Source organism: Tursiops truncatus, chromosome 7 (genome assembly GCF_011762595.2).
Source record: "Tursiops truncatus isolate mTurTru1 chromosome 7, mTurTru1.mat.Y, whole genome shotgun sequence".
NCBI classification, from domain to species: domain Eukaryota; kingdom Metazoa; phylum Chordata; class Mammalia; order Artiodactyla; family Delphinidae; genus Tursiops; species Tursiops truncatus.
The window spans coordinates 70,793,329-70,820,369 of record NC_047040.1 but is presented as its reverse complement, the minus strand read 5'-3'; the positions used below and the strand labels follow the sequence as shown (position 1 = coordinate 70,820,369).

Genomic DNA, 27,041 nt, shown 5'->3' with positions numbered 1-27,041 from the left:
TCCACTAGCAGACAATTTTCTTAGAAAGTTATCTGCTATTGATAGCAACAGGCCTGGCAAAATGCTTTGCACATAGTAGGTGCTCTACTAAATGCTGCTTATCTCAATCAAGGAATAATGCAGATTTTTAAGAAGGCAATAAGTAGCACTGTTAATTGAAAGAAAAAGAAAGCTATTCATTAAGTAGTAAGCAGCCATTTATTTATTTGACAAATATTTACCGATCCCCATTCCTCCATTTGCCTCTCCACCTTCTCTACCCTATTCTGTGCCCTGAAAAGCTGACCCATAATGCCCTGCATCAGAGGGATCCTCCTCCCTCTGGCTTCCTACGGTTTCCAATTGGAGGCACTCTCAGGAGATCCAAAAATGGGAGGAAAGTGAGGGATGTCTGCCCAGCCTAGGTTGGCCTTGGTCCTCAGCTAAGGTCACTGCTCCTCTCAGGCAGCCCTCTTCACAGGGTTACCCTTCTAGCTTCTGGGAACTGCTCCCACCTCTAGCCCTTCAGACCCTGTGTAGTAAAAATACCCATCTTTTGCTGGCCTCAGAACATGTCATTATCCCTTTTTGGTTTCCCTAAGTCCTGCCAACACATTTGTAAATATCCATGTTTATTAAACATCTCTTGAATACCGAGTTTGAGTATGCGATATGTTTCCTGTCAAAACCCTGACAACTATAATCACAAACCCTTCCAGACACAATTCTAGGCCCTTAGAGACCTCCAGCTAATCCTAAAAAATATCGTTCTTAGAAATGTAGCCCTTTTAAAATATTTAATTGCTTTTCAATAATAATGCCCCATCCATATGTTATTCAAAAAATTACAAGTAAAATTTTCATTTTAATGGGCCTCTCATTTCTTTTTTCTTTAATTTATTTATTTAATTTATTTATTATTTTTGGCTGCATTGGGTCTCGGTTGCTGCGCGCAGGCTTTCTCTAGTTGTGGCAAGGCGGGGCTACTCTTCATTGTGGTGCACGGGCTTCTCATTGCAGTGGCTTCTCTTGTTGCAGAGCACGGGCTCTAGGCGCGCGGGCTTTAGTAGTTGTGGCTCACGGGCTTCAATAGTTGTGGCTCGCAGGCTCTAGAGCACAGGCTCAGTAGTTGTGGCACACGGGCGTGTGGGATCTTCCCGGACCAACGCTCAAACCCGTGTCCCCTGCATTGGCAGGCAGATTCTTAACCACTGCCCCACCAGGGAAGCCCGGGCCTCTCATTTCTATACACATTACATTTGTTACATTTAACTTGAATATTTTGTTTTTGTACTTCATGAAATGCTTATATGACGATGACAAACTAGCTTAATAGCAGTGATGGCCTTCTAGGCACAAACAAGGAGTCTAATAATAAAGCTACAGATTGAGAAAATTATTTAGGTCATTTAGACTAAAAACCCGTTTTTATCCTAATCATGTGTGTATTTTAAGCATTAGCATTTCACCCCTAAAGAATTCTGGCTGCGCTTCCTAATTCTCTTTAGCATATTAGTACACAATAGACATGGATTCAATTTAATAAACATTTATTTAACTACCTACTGTGTGCAGAGCATTGTAATAGGCACAAAAATGAACAAGGTATATTTCTTGTCTTAAGAATCTTCCATTCTTATAAAGGAGACAACATACACACAAATTACTGTTAACAAAATGATACATTAAACTGTTACTAAATTCAGTTTAAATACACATAAAACTTCATGCTATGCTTTTTCTTTCCTGATATTCTCTGACTTGTTCCATCTTATCTCCCAACATGTAAATTATATTACATTAGAATGTAAATGTATTACACATAGTCTAAATGAAATTCCACTTAGTGAAAGTTAACATATAATAAGGAATGAGGAAAGATCAAATTAGTAAACTCTTATGTCCCCATATTTTAAACATCCTAAAAATGAGATTTTATCAGCTGCCCAAGAGTGAGCATATAATAACCAATGCAGAACTGGATATATCTGCCTTAATAGGCCTGTACATTCTTTAAAATGTGAGTAAACTTTGCTCAAAAGCTTCCTGACATATTGAAAAAGTTAGATAAAAGGTTACTAAAAACAGAAACATTTAGTTTAGGAAGTAAACTTGGATCAGAAAAAAATTCCCTGTTTCTAAGGATAATAATTACTCCTGTGCTTACTGGAACCCTGACTTTCTTTTAAGTCACTCTGATGGAATACATATGTTTTTAACTTAGACAAACAATGTACATGACTTCTAAAGTGTCAAGCAGGCCCATCTTTCCTGCAATAATTAAATAAGTAAAGGAAATTCAAACACAAAGCTACCGCTGTGTTTTGGGAGAGACTCAGAGCAATTTACACACACACATTATTAATAGCCAAATATGTTGGAGCAACATGGTGTTTTTTTGTTTCGTTTCGTTTTGCTTTGCAACATGTTGTTTAAAGATGATTCACTCCCTCCACCTGAGAGAACTTTCTGGCCCAAGAAATCAACTGCTCTGTAAAAGAGGCACCCTAAGATGTTTTAAAAAGGCACGTCTCTCCCCAATCTTTAAAAACACCACCACCCTGGAAACCTTGACTGTGACCCTTATCAACTAATAATGGTCCACAAACAATTTATTTTCCTTACAGATAATGTAGAGGCCCTAATATGATGATTTTAAATCACCCACAGGCCTTTCTGTCATTTCCTTCTGTGCATGGCATGGCTTCCAGAGTTTACCAGTCATGATTACACACACTAGTAGGAGGAAAACCAAAAGGTTTGAACCAATCAGCACTGAGGGTTTTTGAAGCAGTGAGAAACAAAACAAAACACACACAAAAGGCTACTACAGCTGTACCTCTGCTCAATCATGCATTCCTCAGAAGTTGGTCGTAAATCTAATATGACAAAATAAACTCACCCTTTCCAACTGACTTAAGAAATTATTTCACAAACTATTTCTCTTAATATCTAATTACTCTTTAATAGGCCATGGCTCCTGATGGCTCAACTTTAAATTATACTTTCTGTCAAAGACTTAGAAATATGTGAATGAACTTAGGGAGGCATTTTCACTGGAGAACGTTTTGTAAGCTGTGGGAAAATCATGCTCTCTTATTTGCTTACTATATCCCAATTTCTCCTGTATTTGATTTCCCTAAAGGGAGGCACATGGCCAGGCAGGTTCTTTCCAGCTAATGTATTTAATGAGTATATGATCCAAACAGCACGAGGGAAAAGCTGTATCCAAGTAGCACAATGGACCTGTTGATGCCTCCTACTGTGTGTTTTCTTTCTCTGAGGTCTTCCACAGTAATTGACTAAAACGGAGCTCCTGAAACCTGATCCTATATAAATGCAGAAGGCTGTCAACTATGTTCAAACAACTCATGAAAAAAACAAGAGATACTAGAGACTAACGTGGAGTGCTTGGCATTAGGAAGAAAGTGGTTCCCATCAGAGTGCTGAATGAGAGGGTTGGCTTCGACAAAGAAAGGAGGTGCTTAATCAGAGCCTCTCTGGGTTGTACTGTTGTTGTTTTGGTGACCAAACAGGTTACAGCAGGTGGTGATGGCAGGACAGAGAAAGTTTAGCGAGAATGAAGTAGATTGGAGTGTATCCTTCTAGTGTGGGAAGCTCCAGGCGTGCTGAAAAAGTGAGAGGGTTTTGGCCGCAGACCCAGGGCTATGAAAACAAAGACCCTTAGCAATGTGGTAAAGGAAGAATCCAGAAGGAGACAAGGCCTTGAATGGGCCAGAAGCCATGGAGGATGAGCAGGGCCCAGCTACAGTAGCGCTACCCAGCTAACCTGTAGGGTTAAAAGCAGAACAAAGCAGAATCAGATCTGGACACTGTTGTGGCAAACCAGGAGAAGGGGCCGCTCTCGGGGAAGGAAGCGCAGGAGTCTGGCCGGCAGGGTGACCACGATTGGTTTCCAGTCAGAAACCAGCTGGTGACGCTGGCCCCATTCACACCCCAGTCCAACCTCTGATAAGTTTCCTAGAATAGCTGCTAAAGCTGTGTGTGGCCTGCCTTCTTCCTTCCTTCCCTCCTTCAGATCACAGCACTGGCCAGTCATGTGAGGTCTGGCCCTCCTGTCACTCCCCCTCCCCCTCCCCCCACCCCCCGGCTCTGGAACTCTACTCCTGTCTCTTCACTTTGGGTAGCTTTCCTCATCTGGAAAGTGAGTGGCTTGGATCAGATTATCTTCAAGTTCCTTCTAGTTCTAACATTCTGTGATTCTTGGATGTTATACATTACCAGAATCATAAAATTTAGAGTTGAAAGGGACTTCAGAAGTCACCTATTCAACCTCCTACTCAACCCAAGCTAACCTAGCCAGAACTAATAAGCTTTGAAAGTTCTATGTAGTTGTTTTTGGCTGGCTGAAGTCGGCAGTAATCAAAGCTTAAAAACCTGAAATATAAAGCATGAAAAAAATATATATGAGATTTCTAGAGCATCTAAGAAAAAGATTGAAGGAACAGAAGCCCATAGAGCAGCATGTCCTATTGCTTTCTAAGCACAGCTATTCCCAGACTTTGTTTTCACAATATCCAGGGTATATTTAAAAAAAAAAAATCACAGGGGATGTTAGTAAATTCTCCAAACACAAACTAATTTTCAGCTGATTATCATGCTTATATCAGACAAGGTGATTGGATGACACATCATCAAATAAACGAAGCCTCAAAGGGAGAATAAAGAATATAAAGGAGAAACAGTTACATTTTGAGATGCATTCAATAAAAATCAAAAAGCATGGCATCTGTTCTTAAGGGGGAAGTTTCAGTTATAAGCTACTTTTCAAAATTAATTTTTACCTGATAATGAATATTCTCTCTCGCCCTTCAAAAGAATTATTTTCTTAGAGTCTGTGCCAACTATCATACTATAAATTTTGAAGAAATCATTGGCTGTATTTAAGAAATAAGCATTTAAAACAATAATTTTCCATTGTGTTTTATTATCAGTTACTTAAAAGTGGTAAGTTCATAAATAAATAAGAAGAGATAGCCTTCTTACAGATTACATGAAACTATATACAATGACATTCTCTCTGCATAGTAACCAACACTGAGGTGTGTAACTTGAATTTTTAGATGGATTATTTATAATCCTTTAAAGTGCAATTTATTTAAGGGTTTAAGCAAATCATAGGATAAAGGATCTTTCTAATAAATGAGTAACATTAAAAAGATGATATATTTGGATAAATCTTTCGAAAATCAGAACTGATTTTGCCAAATGTACTTGTGATGTAATAATTACCACCACCACCCCCACTCAAACCCCAAAATTGACTTAATTGCTGAGGATTAAGAAGGACTGGAAGATATCATTTCTCCCGATATTGATGTATAGACTTAATGTCAGTCCAATAAAAATTCTATCAGATTTCTTTTTTTATGAAAATTGATAAGCTTATTCTAAAATTTATTTTAAAAGGTAGAAGATCTAGAATAGTTAAGGCCACTTTGAAGAATACACAGTTAATATATTGCTCTGGTAATTAAGACCAGGTAGTATTGACACAAGAATACATAGAGAGCCAAACAAAAAGTCCAGAAAAAGAAACACGTAAATGTGGTCACCTGATTTACAACAAAGATGGCACTGAACTTCAAAGGGGAAAACGAAAATGTCTTTTCAATAAATGCTGCTGGATCAGTTAGATATTCATATGGGAGGGAAATGAATCTTGACCCTATCCACAAACACAAAAATTAATTAGAAATGGATTGCAGAGCTAAATGTGAAAGATAAAATACAGCTCCTGGAAAAAAATATAGGAATATAATTTCATGACCTTAAAGTAAGCAATGATTTCTAAAACAGACACAAAAAGTGGTGAACATAAATCATAAACTGAACTTCATTAAAATTAAGAACTTTATTTATTAAAAGATAGTAATCAGATAATGAAAGGGAAAACTGAAAACTGGGAGGAGATACCCTCACACATATATATCTGATGAACGATTTGTATCCAGACTTTATTTAAAAACCTACAACCAATAAAAAGGACAACCCCATATAAAAAGCAAGAAAGGGAACCCTCTTGCACTGTTGGTGGGAATGTAAATTGATACAGCCACTATGGAGAACAGTATGGAGGTTCCTTAAAAAACTAAAAATAGAACTATCATATGACCCAGCAACCCCACTACTGGGCATATACCCTGAGAAAACCATAATTCAAAGAGTCATGTACCACAACGTTCATTGCAGCTCTATTTACAATAGCCAGGACATGGAAGCAATCTAAGTGTCCATTGACAGATGAATGGATAAAGAAGATGTGGCACATATATATAATGGAATATTACTCAGCCATAAAAAGAAACGAAATTGAGTTATTTGTAGTGAGGTGGATGGACTTAGAGTCTGTCACACAGAGTGAAGTGAGTCAGAAAGAGAAAAACAAATACTGTATGCTAACACATATACATGGAATCTAAAAAAAAAAAAAAAAAAGGTTCTGAAGAACCTAGGGGCAGGATAGGAATAAAGACACAGACATAGAGAATAGACTTGAGGGGAGGGGGAAGGGTAAGCTGGGACGAAGTGAGAGAGTGCATGGACTTATATATACTACTAAATGTAAAATAGATAGCTAGTGGGAAGCAGCCGCATAGCAAAGGAAGATCAGCTCGGTGCTTTGTGACCACCTAGAGGGGTGGGATAGGGAGGGTGGGAGGGAGATGCAAGAGGGAGGGGATATGGGGCTATAGGTATATGCATAGCTGATTTACTTTATTATAAAGCAGAAGCTAACATACCATTGTAAAGCAATTATACTCCAATAAAGATATTTTTTAAAAAAGCGAGCAAAAGGTTGAGTTTTATGTTATGTGAATTATATTCAATAAAGCTGTTATGTTTAAGAAGTGAGCAAAATATCTGAAAGACACTTCACGAAAGAGGAGATCCAATTGGCCAATAAATATATGAAAAAGTGCTCAACATCATTAATCATCAGGGAAATGCAAATTAAAACCATAATGAGATACCACCCACCAGAAGGGCTAAAATTAAAAAGACCGACAATACCAAGTGTTAGTGACATACAGAGCAAATAGCTTTCTCACACTTTGCCAGTAGGACTAGAAAATGGTAATATCTACCATTTTAGATGAACATACACGTATCATGTGACCTACCAGTTCCTCTCTTATGACTAAATGCATATGTTGACCAAATGGTGTGAACAAGAATAATTACAGCAATTTTATTCATAACAGCTCCAAATTGAAATAATCCAAATGCCCATTAATAGTAGAACAGATAAATGAATCATGATATATTCTCTAATAGAATACTACATAGCATTAAAAAAAGAATCGACTGCTACACATAAGAACATGGATGAATCAAACCGAAACGTCGATGAGCTAAGGAGGCCAGACACAAAAGGATACATACGACAGGACATTTTTTTTTTTTTTTTTTGCGGTACACGGGCCTCTCACTGTTGTGGCCTCTCCCGTTGCGGAGCACAGGCTCCGGACGCGCAGGCTCAGCGGCCATGGCTCACGGGCCCAGCTGCTCCGCGCCATGTGGGATCTTCCCGGACCGGGGCACGAACCCGTGTCCCCTGCATCGGCAGGCGGACTCTCAACCACTGCGCCACCAGGGAAGCCCAGGACTTCATTTTTATGAAGTACAAGAATAGGCAAAACCAATCTACAAAGATAGAAGTAAGACTAGCGGATACCTCTGGGGAGGAAACTGTGAGAAGGGGCATGAGGGTGCTTTCTGGGTGCTGGAAATGTCATAGAGTGACCTGGGTGGCCAGTACATGAGCATAACAATCTACATATTTAAAATGTGTGCGCTATACTATATATATGTTCTACCTAAAATAAAAACTTTAAATAAACAAGTAAATAAAATTATCTCGTGTTCCACAATGGCAGGAATCATGCCTCATTTACATATTTGCACCTTCCAGGGCCTAATACAATGCCTGCTCAGTGTTTGTTGAATTTAATTAAATTGCCCACCAGGTAGCTCCAACTCTATGATCTCAGCTAGATGATTTTAGTACAACATGTCTGAGTGGTCAAGAGTAGAACTATAGTTGTGCACTTGCTTCCTGCAGACTCCTTTTAAATTCCCAACGCGTTCATGTTTAAAATATCTGGCGCTTTTTTTTTCTTTTCCAAAAAGGGAGATGGGAGTATTTGCATACTGAAAAACAACCCCATTTGCAGGGTTTAACAAGATTCAAATCAAAAAGGCAAAGGAAGAGGAAACAAAGAAAGGTGCTCCTGTGGCGCCCTAGAAAGCAGATGTTCATTAGGGCCCAGACACACAGATGACGATCACCGTGTGCTTATCTGAACAAGCTATCGTCAGAACACACAGTCAAATCAAATTTTGAAGGCTCAAAGGATATGCACCGAAGAACATCCCGAACTGCTGAGACATGAATTTGAATTTGGTGACAGAGATAGAGGGGTAGAAAAGAACACTGTCATTTGAAATCCTATTTATACGTTAAGATATAATCTACTCTTTAAAAAAAGCAATCGAAATCAACATTTAAGATGTTTGCTATTAAAATTAAAATCTGAGGAACTACTACCAAGTAAGAAACACACCTTTTTTTAGTCTTTTGCCAATCAGAAAAACACAATATTTCGTGGTTATTTTTAAAGAATAGTTGTGTGAAATATTCAAGAAACAGAAAAAAATGGTTACATATGATTTTAAATGTTATTATGGGTACAGAAAAATTGTATGCAGCTTACCATTTCACTATGTCATATTTAAAGTTCCAATCTCATTAAGAGCCCACATTTGGCATCAAAACACTTTTTATTATGCTAATTCTATTCTCTTTTGTTCAAAGTATTACATCATGCCTGTGCTTCTGTAACACTTATACATTACCAAATACAATTTTATTTAAATTTTCCATATAAAATTGGATAAGGAATCAGAAAGAAAATCCCATTCAAAGAGGGAACTGTAATTAGCAAATTCTTAATCATAATCTGTAGCGTTAAGAGGTAGCAAAGTTTTTTTTTAGCCAAATTAAGTCAGACCCACTTGGTCCCTGACTTGGGCAGACGCAGTGGGACTAGCTTGTATGCAGCCGTCACCCTGGCAGATTCACCACTAGGCACACACACGTGTAGCTGGCCAGAAGCCAGTCCACAGTGGCACTACTGTTACTGCGCAAGAAGAAAAGGTAGAAGCAGGAATGGAGGAGGAAGGGGAAGGAAGGAGTGGCGGAAAAGGAGACGGGAAAGAGGAAGCACGCTTTGAGATTGCCCAACCCCCTGGACCCTTGCCATTCCTCCTTTGCAGGCCCTTGGGCTTTGTCTAGCTCTTCACCCCAGAGTCAAGCCGCAATCCAGAAACAAAATACCAAGGGATCTATGGTCTGAGCTGTGTTCTAAAGCATAGGCTGGTTCCATTTTTGCCCTCCTTTCAGGGTAGGATTCTTAACCTGTGCTCTACGGGCTGAGTCTCAGTAAAAATCTGAGGTTAATGGGAATGTGCCACCTTCAGATTCTCAAGGTTTGAGGTTCCCCTAAGAGTTATGAACCATTGTTGGACCAGGACTTGGTGAAAATAAGAGAAGTGATGGTATTGGACAATGTTTTCTCTGTCTTTTGATATCCTTCTTGTTACCAGGCTCAAGAGCTGTTTGCTTGATTCCGTGCTAGAGAAGAGAAGGAAAGCTTGTGAGGCTGTAGTAATCTAGTCAGTGATGAGCTAGGGATGAAAAGCCCTACTTCTTAGATAGCCGGGGACTGCTTTATGAAAATTGAGGGTGGGCTAGGAGGAAAGGGAACAAGAGATTATCAGTGAGGCCAACACAGGGAAAGAAAAGTAAGCAGGGAGCTAGTCTCAGGAGCGAGGAGCGAGGACGTCTCCCAGGGCCTTAACTCAGCGAGAAGCTCCTGAACCCACAACTCCCAGCTTCGCAAATCCCTGACCCACGTGACTCCACAAGCCACACCTCCCATCTCTTCTTGAAACCCGGTCCCCAGTCCTAGAAGCTCAAAGCCCCTTCTGAGGGACTAAGGGAACTCGTCTTCCCACTGCCCCTCAGGTGAGTTAGGGAAAACTCCTCAGTCCCCTAAAGGGGGCCAAGATGGGTTCCCCGAATTCCAACTCTGAATACTCACCACCCTCCTCCAAGAAACATTGTCCCCGTGTGATGATTTGGTTCTACGGTAGGACCAGTACAGAACAAGTGTATGTGAATTATAAACTGGGTTACTTTCACAAGCTCTTATGGGTTGGCTGGGGACCCTATCATTAAAGATAACAATTTATATGTGAAATATACTAGATGAGTTTCAAGTTCTAAATAATTGATAAGTGAACTTTCTGGAACAAAACCTGTTGGAAACACAATTCGCTTGTAAGATAAGGTATACCCAGTCACAGAACAAATCACATAGCGCTCTAAAAAATATCATTTGCCCAGCTATAGAATTTCAGCTATAGAAGTTTCTCTGCTAGCCAGTTCTTTCTGTGTTGTTGTTGTTAATAAAGGTATGCAAATAATCATGTAGAATAAAACCTAAGAACTGAGATTAGCAATTTTTTTTTTTTAAGGCTTCCATTTTTAAAGCAATGCAATTAATCAAAGCTGTGCTCTGTAGGAAGCAGAGAGGGTTTGGGGAGTATTTCAGTTAATGACCTGAAAATAAAAACTGGCAAATTTTTCTTTCTGTAAATGTCTGCATTTGTCAAAAACCTGTTTGGTGATGAATCCAAGTTATTGTTGAGAAGACAAGGGTAAAGTTGGTGGTATTACAAATTTCTGATATGATTTACTTTTCCTTGTAACCAAATATTTTATCTGAGACTTTATTTCAAACTGCGAAAATATTTCATTGCTATTCTACAGGTGAGGAAGGGTTTAAGCGGTTTTCCAGCACAAACATACTCCCAATTATAAGTCTCAAAGTCATAATGTTTAAAAAGTGTTAAACAGGGGAAATAGTATAGTGTCATTTGAGGGGATTAAGTATAATGGAAATGTAAGTTTATAATCTAAAATTCTTTTTCGGCAACTTTGATTCCCCGCCCCAAGAAACTCAAGTTTAGAAAAAGCACAGAATTCCATGATGTATCCATCTAATTCTGCCCATTCTTATTAGTAAATTTTTTCAACTTATAAAAAACAAAACTAGTATCATGTAAAGAAGGCCCACCCACTTGCACAGCTGGGAAGATGATGCATTTTTCCTTCAAGATCAGTAAAAATTATTCATCATATCAATGAAATGATCTAGTTTTGTTGCACGAAAACCTTCCCTGAAATTGCTCTTTTTCTGGACCCAGCAGCCCAATAGCACTTGTTGTTCAATGGGTAGCCAGAGGGATCAGTTCTGTGTCTCACACTGAGGCCAGAGGATAATATGACTCCTGAAGGACTTAGCTCCATTGCAGAGTAAACAGCTTATTTTAAAAGAATTAAAGCTAGATAATGACCAAATAAAGAGAATAAAAAGCTATAACCATGAAAGATCAGGAATAATAAAAAAATCTGGTTTTTTCTGAAGAAATGCTAGCTCACAATAGACACATTATCAAGATGTAGATTGCAGGCACACAAAGATGTAATTAGCAATATAACAAAACTCCAAAGAAGGCTAATAAATTAGGAGAAATAAACATCACTTCAAATGGTTTAAACAATAGATGTAATACTTCTATATAACCATTATGTCATCATTTAAGGATTATATTCTCGGCCTGTCACAACCCTAATAGGTGGGCTTAATAGCACACTTATAAGCATAAAACTGGAAAAATAATAATGTAAAATAAGGTAATTGTATATGAAACTTTGAGGAGAAGGAGTTAACATGAAGTACAAAAACGTGATATTCTTTAAAGCTCTAAGTAGTCATAAAAGGATCATAGAGCAGAAAATATACAAAACAATGGTGATTATCATTTCAAGAAATTTTTATTCATTCATCTAAAGCCCAATTCTTTCTAAAATTCCCAGGTTTACTGGAACTTTTATTAGCACTTTACTTTTTCTCACAGTACACATGGCACTGTTTTTCATCCCACACATAGATCTGAGTGCCTTCCTGTCACTCAGACCCTTGGTTGGTATGCTGCCTTCCTGGGTGTACTGTTTTGTAGATATTCTTTGCTTATGTCTTGAATTGTGTCTATTCTGTCTTCCCTGGCAGCTGGAGAGCAGGGACCAGATATTACACTCCCTAACCTTTCTTAATATCAAGTGCAGAGAATGGTGCTCTGGGGTCACTAAGGAAATACGATCGCCTAGTTAGTATTTTAGCCCTTCATGAGCCTCAGCAATTTCCCACAAACACCAGATTAAAATTTAGCCTAATTCCAGAATACAGATGTTATTTACAGCCATTGTAGGCAATCATCCACCAGACATTGATTTTGTGTGTTTTTATAAGTAAGTTAGCTGTTGATACAAGGATCTAATCTCTCTTTTAGAATCTAGGTTTTCATAACTGTCATCCAGAAGATTGTTTTCCATCCTCTAAAATGGTAAATGCATCCATTTAAGAATTAGCTAAAAGACAATGTATGGGGAATGACAATGTTCAGTTTTAGACTGAACGTTTTCTCCTCTAGGAGGTCTAGATGTTGATTTCTGCCCCCTTTTTCTCTCTCACCATCTTTGACACACTTATTTTCCAATGTTTGTTTGAAAATTTTAAATATTCATATAATTATGTTAAGGAGACTAGATGCATTAAGCAAAAATAAGGAATTCAAATATGTGAGAAACACATTTAGCTTGCTGGCTTGGCTGTCACCATTCTCTGTACACTTTTCCCCGCATTTCTACCTGATTAAGAAATTATTTGGTTTCTGTTATCAAATTTGTGTGCCTGCTCAAATTTGCATGTGTGTTTGACACACACAATGTAAGAAGACATTTTGCTGTGTACCATCTGACGAAACTCCCGGTGGTAAATGTCTGTATCATCCAAGTGCTGCTTCTCCCGAGGAATAGCCGAGTTCCACCAGGTTTTACTACTTACTCGTTAAAATGATACAGCAGAGAAACCAGAACATTTACATTCATTCCACATAACATCCCCAAGCCCAATGTTCAATTTTGAATATATGGTTTAGTTTTGTACCAAATATTACGGCACTGCATTTAAATCACTGACATATCATTACTACACTTCCTTTAAAATAAGCGATGTTACATTGAATAAAACACTTCCACTTAAGAACAACTGGATATGTTCCTGCTTATTCCTATAATACCCAATGAATGAGATAAAAAGCTAGGTGGCCGAATGTCATATTAGGGTTATACAACACTCAGTAACAGAGATAATTATAATTCTGAACACCTTAATGCTAGTTTATGTTTTAGTTATTAACCATGAAATGAATAAATGTTTTTACCACATCTGAAATACTCTGAAAAATAAGGATTTTCTTGAAAATTAAGCAGAAAAAAGTTTGAATCCTGTTGGTGGGGGCCAGTAATAAGAGGCAAAGACAGGCTGAGTCACCAATTCATCACATGTAACATTTCCCTCTTTGATATAATACTATGAGTTGTTTTTTCTGGCACCATATTCTTTAATAAAGACTGCCAAAAAAAAAAGGCACTTTTGATTCCATAAATGAAACACGGATCAATTGATATGTGATTCATCTTAGGGATCTTACTCACTTCATAAAATGTTTGAAGTTTTCATTATAGGAACAAAATAAATTAACGTTCAAATCAAACTATATTGAGATTTCATTAGAAAATCAGGCTGAGTTATTATATTTGTAGATTTTGGTCTATAATTTTTTTCTTGTCTAAAAAAATTTTGCATGTACTTATTCAGAATAATAATAGTCACTAACAAGCATTTATTTAGCACCTACTGTTCTGCAAATCAAGCAAGGAAATAGGGAGGGCTGATAGCCTTTGAAGAGAGACTTAGTATGGGATAAGGACACCATGCTTGGGGAAAATAAACTTTAGGGAACTGAGCATCCAATAAAAAACAAACTAGGCAAGAAATTCTTCATCTTTAAAAAGAATGAACAACATTTAGGTGTCCATATCATTTTTATCTCCATTCTAGATCTTCCTCACGTGATTTTTATTGGTTAAGCAGACATAGAGAAAAAAAAAGAATTTTATTTCCTGGCAACTCCCTCTTTAGTAAAAAGAAAAGGGAAAAAGGTCCCTTTGTCTTTAGTGTAAAGACCTACGACTTATTAAAATTTCAGTACTCATTAAGTAAGCTGGGGTAATTTAAAAGTTCCAAAAAACCGTTAAGCAAAATACAAAGTCTGAGAGAGATATCAGTAAAGCTTAAAAAAATGTTTTTCCTGAAAGTGTATTACATGGAAATTGCCCATATTTGAATTTAAATTCGAAGCCAAGATTGCCAAACATGTAAGGTATAGCTAGTTATACTGATACTAAATGACTGAATACTTTCCTACTTCTCTTCACTTATCTTTCCCTGTTCCATTCTAGGAGCATAAGATTTGTCTCCCAACATATAAAAAAATAAGATGCATTATGGAAATTCAAAAGAAATGGCTGTCCGAGGGGAAGGGTGCTACAATATTTCATCATAATGCATCTTGATTTTAGCATTTCCGTGCTCTTGAGCCTTCCAACACCACTTCCAGTAGCCACAATACCCCGCTCACTTAAGGAAATAAGGTGTATTCATCATGTAAAATATTGTATTACTGTATTGATGCATTTAAGCAAACTTTATTCATCTCACAAACGTACTTACTTCTCAAGACACAGAGCAACCCAAGTTTTAATATCATGCCACTGTACCTCCAAGTCACCTTAATCTACTCAGTAGTTCCACGTATCAAATCATGATCTCTCATTCCTGGAGAAACAGATTGATACAATATTCATTTGACTATGACTAAGGAAAAGTTAAGGAATTCAACAAAATGTTAATGCACCCAAAAATTCAATTCAGAAAAGCTGCTTTTTTTCTAGTAGCTTCATTAATAGAATACCAAATTATATTACTCATTATTTTTCAGATTTTGAAGCTAGGTTCAGGTATGTTCTTTGGCATACACTTATACAAAAATAGCTTTTAAACAAACATTTGTTTTAGAAACAAACATTTCTCTAGTGTAGAACATCTCTTTAGTACACAAAACAATATAACTATGCATAAAGACACAAATGTGTCAAACTGCTGGTAGCTGGTATGAAATATTAGCTAACCATGTAAAGAACATTTTGTACTTCCCTTTCTTCAGAAGAACTAGAATAAGTATTTCGATGTCCATAAATATTTGCATACACATATTGGCAGTAATGTACATCATGATATCTTTGAAACAAACAGAATTCAAGGGTTGCCTTGCAATAAGTGAAAATGTCTACACACAAAATGTTAATTAAAATGTTACGTTACCAGAATTTTTCCTGTGTATCTGAAAAGTAGATACCAAATTTAATTTTTAGTAATACGGCATAAGTCACTTAATAATTTAGAAAATCCTTTAGAACAATACGTGCTTATGTTTATGAAGCTACATCAACCTGTATCTTAGAATGAATGTGTCAGGTGATAAAGAGAACCCTGCTGTGATAAGACCACCCTTAACGGAGAAATACAAAAAAACTCAACAAGCGTGTAAAATCAGGTTACTTGCAATCTCTGTTACTCTACGCTAAGGCATTATAAAAATTTCGCAGTCTCCTTCATTTCCACCCATGTCCTGCCTTTCTATAACATCCTCAACTTTACTTTATGTCTAATGCAGCTGTATTACTTTTTCTAATAATTATCTTTTTCTGTCAAAGCACAAAGCATACCAATATGGTCACACACTGTAATCCAGCTCCACAGGCTCCATTGGTTGTTGACTGTTAGCAGAATGCAGAAGTAACTAATATATTTTTATAGAGAAAAATTACTACATTTTTCTGAAAAGACTCTGGATGACTAACATACGAAGAATGATTTGACATATGTTAACTTTTTACGGCATGGCAACAAAACTCATTTTCAAGTGCCATTTTCATTGGTGTCTATTCCTTCTAATGAAAAGAAATCCCACCCGTTTATTCTTTTTCCATTCAAAACACATCCATCTCTGGATCACAAGTTTAAGTCAAATATCACTTGGTAAACGATCGTGCCATCCCTCAGTTTTTGATAGAGCTTCCACACAGAAGTTTCAAAACAACTCTGTCTAGCAAACACATCACTGTACTTTAAACAGTGATGTTTTCTATCCCATATTTCAGGAAGGTTAAAATACACACACACAGAGGCAAGGATCGTCACTGTAGACAACAGATTCTACGTCAGTTTACTAACTCTTTAGGTAGATTAGGTAACACTTGTTTTTAAACTGACTACAAATCAAATCAGGTCTCTATTTTTTTTAATGACTCACAATACCATGTGACCAAGAGAAAGATGAGATACGGGAGACAAAAAGGGCTATGTGTTCCGAACTATGCTACCTAAAATCTGCATCTAGTCGCTTTACATTTTAGGAGATGCCTCTTCCTGAGATAATCAAGATACTTTACAACAGGGAATTTAGATTTAATTATCAAACTTTAATACCAAGTTATATAGGTCAAGTGAGTATGTGTGTCTTTCTCCGGAAACAAAGAGATTCAGAATAATAGGATTTCAGATTTCATAGTAGAAACAGCAAGACATGCTTTGAGAATGTCATTTACCGTAACACAAATCAATATTAAATGCTTTATGCAGGAAGCACACTTTCAGAAAATGGGCCCTAAAGCTTTCTGGGATCCGACCCTAATTACTAGAGCAGGCTCTTGCCGTTTGTCTCTCTCTTCAATTATTTACGGGGCAAAAAGAGCCAAATGGCATTGCATTAGCTATATTAAATGCTACGTACTTGGTTTCTAACTTACTAATGGTACATAAAAATTACTAAGGTGAATATGCCTGTAGAAACATGGCCTTTTTTTCTTTTTCACCTGAGTGTATGTTATTTATTATTCATATAGTTAAGTGTTGAATAGGCTGTCCTTTAGGTACCCAATGCTGCATAATTTAAACAAGTGCATTAAACATATATGATATCTAAAAGGTAGAGCATTGATTACACTTCAAAATTTCTTTGAACAACTTATATTTACAGTGTAGCTCACCAAAACACGGGTACCTCCCTTCACTCCCTGAAAACAAATACAGCAGCGACCACACAAGAATGAATGATGGGTACCCTTGCTGCTACCATCTTATCGCTTTGTGGCAACCCAAAGTAAAATGAAAATGGGGAGGGGGTGAAAATGAGGCCCTTGAGGGCTAGGAAATTTCAGGTCTCTATGCTAACAAGTGTCCTTTTTACATGGACACATACAAAACTATGATGTAGGTATAAAACATGGACCACACACACTTGTAAGAAAGAAAAGCTTATCAAGGTTGAATCAGAGATTCTCTGCACCAGGCCAGAAATGCCCTCTGCCAGCAAGCAGGGCATGATTACAACCTCCCAAAGAAAGTTCAGAGGCTGCATCTTTTGTGATCTAGAAGGGCACCAGGAGTCAAGATAAGAGATGCTAATTGCTGAAGAAGTCTGGTGCATCCAACTTTTGCCCTCCCAAACTGTGGGAAAAGGCTTCCAAAGCAGTGAAACCCTCACTCTTCACGGACCCAATATTTTTTTTCCTGAGTTCAGGAGGCATCAAATTCTTATTGTCAAAATAGGATAGGCCCACTAACAACGTACCCAGGGTCCCTGGAAAGCCAGTCGCAATTTGTATGACTACATGTCATCCGCTGTGTTACCTAAGCGTGCTCCAAGGCCGTTTTTGAGAAAGCACCGCTGGAAATCGATCTGTGGTAAACATATACGGTAGTATGTCTCTAAACTAAATACTAAGTCACTTCTTTCTCTGCATCGAAATCTGCCCATTGTCCCTCCTTTGCAGAAGCTACAGGGAAGATTAAAAGGGACATCAATGAACGCTGAGTGAACTTTGACCACTTTTCTACCCAAAACAACAGCGTAAAAGTAGAAATCAGTAACCAGGTGAAGTGCCACACCGCACAAAGATCAAGGCGAGGGGCGGGCGCGCAGGGCCGGAGGCGGGGAGGAAAAAGTCCCGTCCCCAGCCTCGAGCCCCAGTTGTCTCGCGCGCGGGAGGCTGAGGGGCGTCCCCTTGGGGCGGGAGGCTCCGCGGCACTCCGAGGGAAGCCGAGAGTTACTGCTCGCCGGGCGAGGCCCAGGAGAAGGGCTCGAAGATCCGCGCCGCCAGCGGGTGCTGCCGCGGGCCCCAGGCGTCGGCGGCCGAGCAGCCAAGGCTCGGCGAGGGGCGCCGCTCGGCCCGCGACCCTCCCCGCTTCCCGGGCCAGGAAGGGGCCGGCGGCTCTTTCCTGTCTAGTCTCTCCCCCCGCGGCTTTCTGTAACCCGATCCCAGCACTCCGCTCCGCGGGCAGCCGCCGCCCCGCGCGCCGCCGGGCTTCGCCCAGGCCAGCGCTATAGTTAGCAACCTTCCATCAACTCCACCGGAGGCGGCGGGGGCTCGCCGCGTGCCCCTCCCGGACCGGAGCCGCGCGCGCCCCCGACGCCCCCCGCCCCCGGCGCCCCTTTACCTTCGCTTGAAGATACTGGGGGTAGTAGTAGGTGGCGTACTGAGGGTACATCTGCTGTTTCCACACTTTGCCCATGAAGCTGGAAGGGAGCCTGCCGTGCAGGGTCGCGGGTACTTTGGGGTTTCCAAGTCTCGGTCTCTCCTGCCTCTCCCTTTCCGGCGGCGGCTGCTGCCGCTGCTCCACCTCTCAGCCCGGACCAGACGTCCTCCTCCTCCTCCTCCTCCTCCTCCTCCTCCCTCTCCTCCTCCTCCTCCTTCTGCTCCCAGACAGAAAGACACTGCAGAGCGCAGAGGGCACCCCGGACAGGGCGCTCGCAAGGAGTTGCCTCCCGGAGCCCGAGTGCTCCGGGGCTGCCAAGGGCTGGCGCGCTGGCCGCGCTCCGCTGCGGCGAGCAGGCTCAGCGGGGCCGGGAGGTGATCAATACAAGTGGAAAGTGCTGCTGCTGCTGTGGCGGCGGCGGCTGCGCTCGGTGCCAGGCGGCATCTGGGGTGGGTGCGCCCGATTGGGAGAGGGGAGAGGGGCTGGCGTGCCGAGGCCGTGGGGGAAGGGCGGGCGGGGGCGGGGCTTGGGCGCCGCGGAGCCGGGACCGGCTGGAGGTGAGGGCTGAGTTTTAACCACTCCTCACCTCCCAGGCTTGACGGGCAGAAGCCTTGGGAGCCCGAATCGCTTTGTGTTGGGGGTGGAGGGTGGGGGGTAGATTGGGGGGGACCCAGCTTAAGAACTGCAGAGTGGACACCTTCTTTGGGGGGACGCACTTAAGAACTGCAGAGTGGACACCTTGTTTGCTTTCATGAGTTTTTATCTCCTTAAGGGGGAGGGGAGGTAAGGGGGAAAGAGGAGGAAATCTGATTCATCTCTCACTTCCCGCCCCCCGCCCCCCCCCCCGCCCAATGATTTTTTTTTTTTTTTCACAAGAGAAGGAAAATGATTTAGTGCCCAACCACAAGGCTGGAGTGGGGACACCTGGGTTCGGTTCCCCCCAGGCCACAACACTAATTTTCTAGGTGACCTTGGGAGGGTTAGTGTCCTTCGGATTGGTGAGTTTGGTGAGATATGAGAGGTGAAATCATGCCCTCTGCACAAGAGGAGGCAAAGCACTCAAACACACACGCTCCTCACAACAAATAGACGGATCTTTCTAAGGGGGAGACGGCGCAAAGAGGCAGAATGTTATTATTAGAGGACACAATATAGACATCAGCTTTTCTCTGCCTCTTTCTAATGCTGCCAGACAGTCTGACAACTCCCACTCAGGAACAAGGAAACTCCCTGAGTTTGGAATATTTTAAGGCCATTTTGAAAGTCACACACGCTGTTGCAGTGTGCTTCAGTGACATATTAAAATCAATCTCTCCCTTTCTGCCTCTCTCCATCTCCTAATTGTCACAGCTGCAGACAGCCCCAGACAGCAGTGGTTCAGTTCACTACATAACTGGATATAATTTAATGGAGTTAATTGGTCCCTGAAGCTGCCTGTAGAAGACTTTTATATTGTAGCTCAACAAGAGATAGTACCACAAATGTACAAATAGGATAAGTAAGAAAGCACCTTCAAATTGGAGTTGTTGCGCATCTAATAAAATGTAATGAAAAATTAATTTGTTATTAAATAGACCTTGATTACTCTGTTTTGTCATTTTGGTTTTCTGAGAGTCTGTTTTCATAATAGCACAGAGGTAAATCAAACTGAAATGGAATGCATGATTTTGTCAGTTACATTTTTATTTGATTACATTTCAAAAGATTTAGTAAGATACTTTAAAATGATGCAATAGTGAAATGAAACCTTTATCATCTTTATATGATTTAGACAAATTTCTAGGTTATACAATTTGAAAAAACAAATGTAAGTTCATGTGAGAATATTTTGGATGTGCCAGGAGGCAAATCACGTTCTTTTAAAAAAATTAACAGTTAACCCATGTGAAATCCTACAGCTGAGCTTCTGCTGTATGGTGGGCCCTGTTGAGGTTAATGTCAATCTGAAGGTCGGGGTGGTCCATTGCCTAGCTAGGGGAATCTAAAAATAGTTCTTTATACTGTTTCAGTGTGGGACTCTTGAATGCATTTGATAAGAGAACCAAGTGCACTAACCTGTGTTAAGAACCTAGGAGGACTAGGAATGATGGTTTACAGGAGTGACGGAAGGAAGAGAACACGTTAAGAACCATCTCAGGAGTTCTAGGCCTGAGTTGATAAAAGAAATTACCAAACTCAGACTGTTCTACTTTTTTCTGGATGATGAAAATTCAGTCTGTTTTACAGAGCCCAGAAGCACACCCACAATTATGTAGACACTTGATTTATGACTGCGGTGGTATTGCAGAGCAGTGGAGAAAGAATGAGCTTTTCAATAAATGATTCTGGGTCAATTGGCTATCCATATGGAAAAAATGAAATTGGAGCCCTGCTTCACAAAAGGGGAAGAAAGAATTTCAAATGAATCGAAGACTTAGATGTAAAAAAACAAAACTACAAAGCTGTTAGGAGATAATATAGGAAATATCTTGATAGCATTGAAGTAGGGAAAGATTTCTTTAATAAGGTGACCAAGAGTACAAGGTTGATCAATTTGACTCTATTAAAATTCAGAACACTAATTCATCAAAGGATTCTATAAAGAAAGTGAAAAAGCAAGCCACAAAATAGTTATTTGTAATCCATATAACTACAAAAGCCTAATAGCATATGTAAAGAACTCCCTGAAATCAATTTTAAAAAGAAAAACAACATGTTAAAACATGAATAAAAGATTAAATGTGTGTGTTTCAGAGAGGAGGAAACACAAATGTCCCTATAACATATGAAGAGATACTCATACTCATTAGTAATAAAGGAAATGTAAATTAAAATACTAATAAGATACCATTTCACACTCACCAGATTGGCAAAAATTAAGAACTCTGAAAATATTAAGAGTAGGTGAAGATGTAGAAAAGGGGAAAATCTCAAAAACACTGCTTACTGGAGGAAATGTAAATTGGTACATTCACCACTTTAGAAAACAGTTTGCTATTTCCCAACTTATTTGCATGTATGCTATTGCACAGTAATTGTAGGCATCTACCTCAGAGAATTCCGTCTATCTGTGTACCAAGAGAAATGTACAGGAGTGTTCATAATATACAGAAAATAACTTAAATGTCTACCAAGTGTAGAATGGATAAAAAGGCTGTGGTATATGCCAACAATGGAACATTTTGCAGCAGTGAAAATGAATAAACTATAGGTAAAAGCGGCAACACGGATCATTTCAAAATTGATGTTGCAAGAAGCAAGTCAACATAAAGCATGATTCTATTTGCATGAAGTTGAAAAACAGAAAAAAAATATCGTAACAGTATGTTGTGTAAGAATAGTTACATGAGTAATTGTTTTAAAACTATAAGGAAAAACAAAGGGATTATAACATAAAATTCAGAATTGTGGTTTATCTCTGAGGGAGAAGAGTGAGATGTTCACGGAGGGTTGGAAGGGGACTTGGAGAGATGGTAATGTTCCATGTTTTGCACTGGGTTGTGGATATATAAAAATATATTTCAATACTTTTCTTTAAGTCGTTCCAAGACTTTAGTATGTTTGCTGTATTTCATACTAAAACATTTTAAAAACAAAACTCAGCTTTTAATTTTATTCATGATCATTTTCAAACATATACCAAAGCAGAGAGAATAATGATTCCTCTGTTCCTAATACCCAGCTCCAAAATTTATCAACATTTTGTCATTCTTGTTTCTCTCTCTTCCTCTCGCTCTCTCTCCCTCACTCTCGCTCTCTCTCTCTCACACATGCACACACACATTTTAATTTTTCTGGAGTGTTTTAAAGCAAATCCCAAACATTGTATCATTTCACCTGCAACACTTTTGATATCTACCTCTAACAAGTAAGAACTTTTTAAAACACAATATCATGATCACCTCTAACAAAGTTGACGACAATTTGTTAAGATCAATACCCAGTTCTTGTTCATTTTTCTCCAATTATCTAAAAATCGCTTTTTGTAGTTCATTTGTTTAAATCAGGATGAAACAATGTCCACATGTTAAATTTGGTTGATATAGCTCTTAAGCCTCTTTTAATATATAAACGTTCACCCCCACTTACTTTCTAAATTGATGTTTATTTGTTAAAGAAATCATCTGTCCTATAGAATTTCCCACATGGCTGACTGCAACCTCATGGTGTCATTTAAAGTTGATGGTTAGTTCTAGAGGTTTAATTACATGCTGGTTCACTGTTTTTAGCAAAGAACACTTCATAGATGGTGCTGAAAACACATAGGTGATGTGATGTCCATCACATCACATCAAGAGAGACACATAATATCTGGTTGTCTCATTTTAGTGATGTTAAGATTGATCAGAAGTTCAGGTATTATCAGTTCGATTTATCCCCTAAAAAGTTCCATGGTTTTAATAGTCATTCATAACTTACCTCAATCCATTATTTCATTAGGGGTTACAAAATTGTGGTTTTCATAGTTTCTTCATTCCTTCTTTACTTATTAGTTGGAAATGGTCTATGGAGAAGAATTTTTCTCTCTTCAATTCTTTGGTTAACTTGAAATACAATTAGCACAGGAAGAGCAGGATAAATTTCCCCCTATTTACCAAGTTTCAGAATAATGAGTTGATGCCATAGGAAACTCCAAAGCTAACCAGCTTTAAGTAACGACATCCTGAACTTGTGAATTTTTATGTTTGATTTGTTCCAGTCCAGCACAATCCTTATTCTTGTTGATGCTCAAACTGTCCCATTTTCAGCTAATGAGAAACCCTTCAAATTGTCTCTTGTGGCTTTTTTTTTTTTTATACCAGACCCCAAGAGTCTTTGATAGATTTTTTTGCTTTCTAGTATAGTAAGATTGTCCTGGGTCCTTGTACAGCTCATGCTCGCACCTGGATTAGCTATTTTTCTAAGAAATCCACATCAGCTTGCTCTTAAATTTTTTTTTCAATAACAAATTCCTTAAAATGTGTTTTTTATCCTTATTAAATGTGGGGGAAGGAGCTCATGAAATATTCTTTTTTTTTTTTTTTTTTTTTGTGGTACGCGGGCCTCTCACTGCCTCGGCCTCTCCCGTTGCGGAGCACAGGCTCCAGACGCGCAGGCTCAGCGGCCATGGCTCACGGGTCCAGCCGCTCCGGGGCATGTGGGATCTTCCCGGACCAGGGCACGAACCCGTGTCCCCTGCATTGGCAGGCGGACTCTCAACCACTGCGCCACCAGGGAATCCCTAAAAAGCATTTTAAATGAGATGGTACAATGTCCTAAAAGCTGAGATTTAACCAAGCAGTGTGTATATATATTATATGTGTATATACATATATGTCTGTACATACATACAGTCTTCAATGCAGTACTGAAATGAAAAGATATAATATGTGTTTCAAGACCACATAGAAATACTTGATAAAAATAGAAGCCTAAGACTGTAAATTCTATCAATTTTTATCTACCAGGGTGTGGGTTCTGTGGCATTATAGGTGATCAGCCACGTCAAGGGGGAAGGCACTGGTAATTCTATTTGTTTGATGGTGCTGTGGAATTAGACAGCTGGGGAAGAAAGGAAACACCTAAAGGAAGCATCATCTTTAGCTTCCTTAGCACTTGTAAATTTTCCGAATCTAAATTATAGTTGAATTTTAGCAATACTTTGTTTTTGTTCTTAAGACTTCCTGTAGTCTTATCTACATTTTATCAGCATCATTGCCATCACAGTTACTTTGAAATTATTTTAACATCATACTTTTTGTTTATTTATTTATTTTTGGCCACGGCTGCGGCTTGCGGGATTTCAGGTCCCCGACCAGGGATGGAACCCTCCTTCAGCGGTGAAAGCATGGAGCCCTAACCACTAGACCGCCAGAGAATTCCTCATAATTACTTTTTAGTTTACAAAAACCTCACACATAAGTTACCTCATTTGATCCTCACTGAAATCGTTCCAGGGAGATGCTGTTATTAAGGGCACAGACTCCAGAGTCAGACTGCCCAGGTTTAAAGCTGGCTGTTCCCCTCCCTGACTGGAAAAGTGTAAAATGAGGTTTATGAGAGGATTAAATGAGTTGATATCCATAAAGCATTTAAACTAGCGCCTGGCACAAAATAAGCACTATAACAGTATTAATTACTATTCTTTTATATACTAAAAAAAAAGAGAGATTCAGTAATTGGCCTAACTAAGGTAGTTCTTTATGGTAAGTTAAAAATCTAGGGTAAAACCCCAGGACTGCTGATGCTAAAAGCCTTATTTTTAAATATTGTTCAGTACTACCTTCTCACTTAGATTGTGTTTCCTTTATATTTCTTTCCTCCTTCTCTTCTCTCTCCCTTTGATTGCTTTCTTTCTCTCATCTTTTTCTTCGCCCTCAGCTTCTCCTTTCTCTCCTCTCCCTCTTCCTTTTCCTACCCCTACCATCACCCTCACCACCTGTCCCACCACTAGTGCCACCAACATCATCACCAGGAACGTTAGCGTGATGAACTAAATTGCCTGTGAACTTGAAAGGAACTCATGCTGATAAATTTCTTTTTAATGGGATGACAGAGAAGGAAGGAAGGAAGAAAAAGGTGATTTTAGTTGATAGTCATACTATGCTATATATTTAACTTGTGGTTATGATCTCTACTTATTTATAAGGAGCAATGCCTGAGATGAAAAATGTACTTGAAAAGATTAACAGCAGCTTAGACAATGAAGAAGAAAAGATTACTGAACTTGAACAGATAGCAATAGAAGTATCCAGAATGAAAAATAAATGCAGAACACTAAACTGTGCTAATGCTAGGAATAAAAATTGATAATTTATATAAAATTATTATCTAGAAAAATATGAAAATGCTTGTGTAAAAATTACAATAGCATGTGAGTTAGGGTTTTGTGATACTGGATAGTTTTTGTTGCTGTTGCTGCTTTAATTTTCAATGTTTATTAATTCCATTGTTTAGCACATGCCTCCTGGGTAGCCTGATACTGTGTTAATCAACATGGCACTAAAGGCAAACTGAATATAGTTCCTGTCCTTAAGTGGTTCTCAGTCTAGTAGTGAAAACAGACATGTAAACATACGATTGCTATAGAGTGTGGTAACCTGGATAAGGAAGAAGCGCTTTATTTGGACTGAGGATGTCCAATGAAGCTTTTTTTTTTTTTTTTTCGGTACGCGGGCCTCTCATTGCTGTGGTCTCTCCCGTTGCGGAGCACAGGCTCCGGACGCGCAGGCTCAGTGGCCATGGCCCACAGGCCCAGCCGCTCCACGGCATGTGGGATCTTCCCGGACCGGGGCACGAAGCCGTGTCCCCTGCATCGGCAGGAGGACTCTCAACAACTGAGCCACCAGGGAAGCCCCAATGAAGCTTTTTTAAGAAGAGACACTTTTAGCTATAGTTTGTGAGGAAAAAAAATAATTCACCAAGTAAATAGGGATACAAGTGGAATGAAGCAAGAGTAGAGTTGAAGGAGAATTTGAAAATTCTAGACAAAATATTTGTATATACAAAAGTGTTGGAGAACTACAAATCTTTTGTGATGATTTAAATTCCAAGTACATGCAGAGGTGAGTAGGGATTGAAGCTGGAAAGGCTAAGTGGGGACTAGATCATGACAACCTTATTAGAATACTACTCTGCAATAAGTGGACATTTCCAATATTTCTGGCATAGGCAACATGAACTAGTAAATCACTTGGGCTTTATTCTGCCGGTATAAGGGAGTTATTAAGGGGTTTTACAGAGTCTGAGTTGTAATCTGAGTTACAAGGTCAGATTTACAATTAGAAAGATTACAGTGTCATCAGTATGGTAGATAGATTCAATGGCAATGGGGGAGATTAGAATCAGATATTCCAGTTATTCCAGGGAAGATATGACAACGGCTTAATCTAGAGTCAGGATATATAAGAGCAATGAGAGCTGTGCATTCTGGGTGTAGGCAATAAGGGAGTGTGGTATTAGTGATAAAAACACTCCTCCCTGAAAAAAATCTTTTGTTGGTGTAAGTTCCAAACAATTGCCATGGTTACTGCTGAATGTAATCGTTGTATATATTTGTTATATATTGCTGCTTAACAAATTATCCCAACTTTAGCAACTTAAACAACATACAATCATCATTTCACATGATTTCTGAGGGTCGGTAATTTGGGAGTGGCTTAGCTGGATGATTCTGACTCAGGGTCTCTCATAAGATTTAGATGTCTACTGGGACTGTAGTCACCTGAAGGTCAAGGGCTGGAGGATCCACTTCCAAGCTCACTTATGGCTATTGGCTGGCATCCTCAGTTCCTCTCAATGTGAGCCTTTGTATCGGACTGCTCTGCTAATGACATGACAACTGTATATACATATATAGTGTGTGTGTGTGTGTGTGTGTGTGTGTGTGTGTGCATGTGTATAGAGAGAGAGAGAGAGAAAGAGAGAGAGAAACTCAACCAAGGTAGAGGCTGTAGTGTCTATTATAACCTAAATCTCAGAAGTGGCACACTATCAATTCTAATTCTGACA

At 39.2% G+C, this 27,041-nt stretch overlaps 1 protein-coding gene across 11 annotated transcripts in view; it reads right to left on the bottom strand.

Annotated features, from left to right (window-relative positions):
• RBMS1 (RNA binding motif single stranded interacting protein 1) overlaps positions 1-19,029 on the bottom strand; it is a 212,789-nt gene extending 193,760 nt beyond the window's left edge. For 3 of the 11 annotated variants that reach the window (XM_073807658.1, XM_019922589.3, XM_033860098.2), the window contains exon 1: positions 18,534-19,029. In XM_073807658.1, coding sequence (XP_073663759.1) covers positions 18,534-18,608 — 75 coding nt within the window. In that variant the 5' untranslated portion in view covers positions 18,609-19,029. The remainder of the gene's footprint in view (positions 1-18,533) is intronic. The other 8 variants (XM_019922590.3, XM_019922593.3, XM_019922592.3 and 5 more) reach the window with 4 other exon arrangements.
• Between the last annotated feature and the right edge of the window lie 8,012 nt (positions 19,030-27,041).